Raw genomic sequence first — 4912 nt, 5'->3', positions numbered from 1 at the left:
AGGGTGGATGCTTCTTGCTTGAGTTAGGGCTGTTGTCTAGTTCTTCAATCATTGGTATTTGAACTTTATCTCATCAGGACGGGCTGGTGCTGGAGGTTGATTCTATCACCCATGCATCCCTCATTCACACATCTCAACTAGACTAATAAAATTACAGTATGGCTTGCAAAAATAGAGGCTGCAGCACAAGCCTTCTACAAAATGGAGTCAGCATTTTAAAATGGGTTTTGAGTTACAATATTGCACAGAAGTTACAATGTTACAATGTAGGTAAAATGGCAAGTGTAATGAAATGGTGAACAGAAGTTACAATGGTACAGTGAATAACTAAAAACAATTTCATTCACATTGGTTCTACATTGGTGGAGTCCACTGGAAACTCTTAGAAAACTCATACACTTTTAACCAGTTCTACCCTGTTATTCTAAGGCTCTGAGGGCACCAACTGCACAGAACAGCCAGGACTCACCTTGATGTAGCGTCCATCATTCATGCAGCCGCACCTGTCCATGGACACGCACTCCTCCCCATCAAACATGTAGCCACTATTGCACTGGCAGCCTTCAAAGCATTTCTGGGTGCACTGAGCAGGGGCAGACAAGCCAGCACAGGTGAAATCGCAGGACTTGGTGCACAGCTCATAATGGCTGTTGAGTGGGCAGGCAAGGGCTGGAGAGAGAGAAGCAAGAGAGAAAGAGGATGGAGTGAAGGTTTAAAAAAAATTTCCACTGGAGACATAGTTACATTGCCACCTAGCTCAGAGCTGGGTGCTGCGGTGGGTTGACTCAGTGGTGGGATCACCTCAGATATGGCTTAACCGTAGCATTTACTGCAGTGCAGTGTCCCAGAGCACCAGACATTGGAGTCAGAGCCAGAGGACAGTGTTTCCCCCATTGGGTCACCGACGTTCTTCCAGTCCTGACCCAAAGACCCATGGAGATCTGACCCAAGGGTGGTCTGGCTGGACAAAACCAATCAAAAACACAGGTGCGTAAATTGCAATCAGGCATGCTGCAGATGACGTGGCTACAGAGGGGCCACAAACACTCCAAGATATAATAAACCTGAGCTCTAAGTTGCCATCAGGAAAAAAAATCCCTTGGGGGCTAATGGGCTTGAAATGAAGCCAATGGAAAGACCAGGGCTGTAGGTTGCTCTATAAACTCACGGCAGAAGGAGGCTGTTCTCCAGGCTCTGATCTTGGCCCCAGTTGTCTGGCATGCGGCCGCATAGGTCTGGAGGCTCTGGCAGAGGGTCTCTCCCGTCCCGTTGGTAGCACACATGTCGTGGAGACAGTGGTTGAAGTACGTGGCAGGGCTGACCAGCGAGTGACAATCTCTGAAGGGACCTGAGGTGGCTCTGATCAGCCCACAGGAGCTCTCGGACTGGTACGGTGCTGTCTGGGCCCCATCACAGATGGGGCATCTCTCACCGCAGCCATCGCAGCACATGGCACCATCAACAGGCACCTTCCAGGAGATGACAAACTCGCTCAAACTTTGGGTGCTCTTTCCATTGGGCAGCAGGGAGTCATCGTTTTTGTCACCATTGAAATTGCCGCACAAGCCGCACATGTGTCCCTTGTAGGTGCTGGGGATGGACACTAGGAGGTAGGAGGCAGTGTCATAAAAGACTTGGAGGCCAGAGGCAGACTGGACAATGATGTTGTTCCCTTCCTGGTTGATCCGAAGTTTCCCGTCGTCCATAGTCAGTGGGAGGGTGTAGAGCTCTCCACCCACCTGTGCCAATGAGAGGGAAATTCACCCGTCACTAGTGGGGACTCAGCAGCGCTTTCCTGGTTACACACACACACACACACATACACACACAGACACACACACGTCAGGATCACAAATGGTGTGAGTCACTCACTTGGCTTCAATGAGACTAATCTCAAGCAGGGACTTACCGCCACCTTCCACTTCCTTCCCCTCTCCAGAGAGATGGTGTAACCATGCACGGAGACCACCACCGCCCTTGTCCGAGCCACACGGCCACCACCAGCACTCTCGTTCTCAACCACCATGGAGAAGTCCACCAGCCGGGGGTCACTGCTGCAGACCTTGGCTAAGGTGTAAGCGCAGGAGCCCTGGATGTCGAAGGCCCATCCATCAAATGAGAAGCAGTGAGGGTCACCGGAGACTATGCAGGTTCCATACTCCATGGGGTGGCAGCCCAGGACTCCGTTCTCCACCCTGCACTCCTCATTGGCTCCACAGGAGGCTGCCTGGCACTCGACGACCCCGTTGCCTTGGCACCGGCACCGCTCCTGGCAGGAGGCACTGGTGTAGAACTCTTCTCCCTTCTGGTAGTACCTGCACTGGTGCACACAGGCGCACTGCACGATGGGGACGCACCGGTCTCCGCTGAGGATGAATCCGGTGTCGCAGAAACACCCTTCCACACAGGGCTCCTCGCATGTGTCTGGAGCCGAGGGCCTGTGGCAGGTGGCAGGACAGCTGCTCCCACAGAACTCGTAGTGAGAGTTCCGGGGACAGGTGAGACCTGCAGGAAACATTGGATTGAGCATGCAGATCTCTGTTAACACGAAGAAGTCTGGGAAAAGACGTGGTGCCTACTGCTCTGGGAGGGCAGTGGGGTCTGGTGGGTTAGAGCAGCGGGGCTGGGAGCCAGGACTCCTGAGTTCTCTCCCCAGCTCTGGAAGGGAAGTGGGGTTGGTGGGTTAGAGCAGGGGGGCTGGGAGCCAGGACACCTAAGGTCTCTCCCCAGCTCTGGAAGGGAAGTGGGGTCTGGTGGGTTGGAGCAGGGGGGCTGGAAGCCAGGACACCTAAGGTCTCTCCCCAGCTTTGGGAGTGGAGCAGAGTCTAATGGTTAGAGCAGGGTGCAGTCAACAACAACAGCGACAATAATATCAGTTTCTAGCCAAAACTTGTTAAATGGCGCTAAGGCTGAGAATACATATCAGTAATTTAAGGTAAAATGCATTACAGGGGTGTTGCAATTATCCTACCACCAGGCATTGTAAACCCAGGAAATTGAGAGTTAAAGTTAAACTGAAAAGCAACCCAAAGGTGCGGAGGCATGGAAACGAACAATTAGGGCAACCAAAGTGCTTTAACTCTCCCTCTTCATGACACCATGAAATCACCATATGCCTAGCCAGTTATTGTCATGTGGCTGTGGTCCTCTACTAGATTTATCTGATTTTTGAAGTCACAGTCAATGTTTTCTCTAACGCTGGGCAGAAAACAATTTTATCCCTCCCACAAGAGTTTGAGATTCTGAATTTTGGCCCTTTTTGAAATGGTGCAAAAAGCTGAAATCTTTAGCATTGTCACAGTGCAATAATCTGAAACCAGTTCTTATCCGGTCACTCGAAAGATGCTGCTTTGACCATTTCAAAATGTTTCATTTAGATTTTGACCTTTTTAAAAAAATAAACATTTTTAGGTTTTTTAGTATAAGATTTCAGAACAAAAAGTCATTTTGACTCAAGAAAATAAAAGTTTTGATTTCCAAAATGTTAAAACAAGATGTTTTGACAATTTCAACACTCTGCTTCTTTTCTTTTTCTCAAATAGTTTTGGTTTTGACAAACTGACATTTTCCAACAAACAAACATTTTTTGGGGGAAATTCCTGACTAGTTTTATTTTTTTCCCTTCTCTTGATGTCGTGGGGTGAAGGACTGTCAGGCATGAGATTTTGGGGTTTTTTGGACTTGTGTTAGCTCAAAACTGCTGGAGGTTTTGATTTATCCAGGAGGTCAAACTGCCATATTAGCAAGAGAGATCAAAGCATTGGACACATCTAAGAATTAAGAGACTTCCTTAGAATAGGTTAAAACTGTTAATTCAAAACTTGATTTGGATGAAACAGTGTTGTTGTTGTTTTTCTTGAAACCAAAAGCTTTCAGAAAAAGCTTTCAGTTTTTTAAAATTCTCCAATTTTTCATTAAAATTGAAAATGTTGACAATTCAAATAGTCAGATCTTTGATTTTCCTGTTTTGCCAGTGAATACAGTACAAGGAATAATGTCTAACTTGGTGTCTTTCCCACCCCCACCCTCCCGCCATTTTTCTCATTTTTCCTTATTCCACTTTTCAAAACTTCCTCCACTTTGAAAAAAGAGTAAAAATGAAACTCTGTGACTCGTGAGCAGTTTTGAAATTTTCAGAGTAATAAAAGGGGGAAAAAAGAAAACAAGAAAAGTGGAGAAAAACAACCTGGATATAATTCATTTTATTGCACTGTGACTAAAAACAGAGAACAAAAGGATAGAAGGAAAAATGAAATTTTGAAATGTCTAAAATTAGAAATTTTGAAATGTCCAAAATTCTAATAAAAATCACAAAGAAAATTGGAAAAAAGGAAAATTGTTACATTATGAGCCCTGCAAAATGCAAACAAACTTGAATATTTAGGGTTTTTTTATTAAATGTCCCCACTCCCCCTGTTTTTTGAAAGGCTTTGCCTATGACACATGGGGGAGCAGTTCTGATTCTATCCAGCAGAGGGTGCTGGGGCATGTGCTCGCTGGCCAGTTTGTGATTATATTAAACTTATAGCAACATGTTCAGGAAGTGACACTTACTGCAGAATGAGGCCGATCTCCACTGCCCTATCCGGATGTCCCTGGCCTGGCAGGCTGTCACATAGGCACTGATTGCGCTGCACAAAGTATCACGATGACCCTTGTAGTGGCAGGTGTCAAAGACACAATCATCAAAGAACGGAGCTGGGTCGATGGCCCTGTGGCACTGTCTGAATGGCCCGTTCTGTCGGATGAGGACCCCACAGTACTGGTCTCCCTTGTAGGTTTGTTTCTGAGCCTCACTACAGACTGAGCAGTCCCCGGTGCAGCTAGACGAGCAACCCGGGACGTCACCAACCTTCCAGCTGTCAGCGAACTGAATCTCATCAGATGTCTGAGTTCCATCCTTCATGGTCAG

General features: G+C 47.1%; 1 protein-coding gene across 1 annotated transcript; it reads right to left on the bottom strand.

Annotated features, from left to right (window-relative positions):
* Nucleotides 1–469: 469 nt before the first annotated feature.
* On the bottom strand, nt 470–4906 carry LOC113408615 (IgGFc-binding protein-like; the record flags this gene model as incomplete). Its single annotated transcript, XM_026661954.2, has 4 exons — nt 4555–4906; nt 1910–2505; nt 1169–1739; nt 470–669 (listed from the first exon to the last, which is right to left on the bottom strand). Coding segments are annotated over exons 1-4 (1719 nt in total), but the record flags the coding sequence as incomplete, so codon positions are not given.
* Between the last annotated feature and the right edge of the window lie 6 nt (nt 4907–4912).

Source organism: Terrapene carolina, unplaced genomic scaffold (genome assembly GCF_002925995.2).
Source record: "Terrapene carolina triunguis isolate 2854851 unplaced genomic scaffold, T_m_triunguis-2.0 Scaffold20132, whole genome shotgun sequence".
NCBI classification, from domain to species: domain Eukaryota; kingdom Metazoa; phylum Chordata; order Testudines; family Emydidae; genus Terrapene; species Terrapene triunguis.
This window is presented reverse-complemented; position numbering and strand designations above follow the sequence as displayed.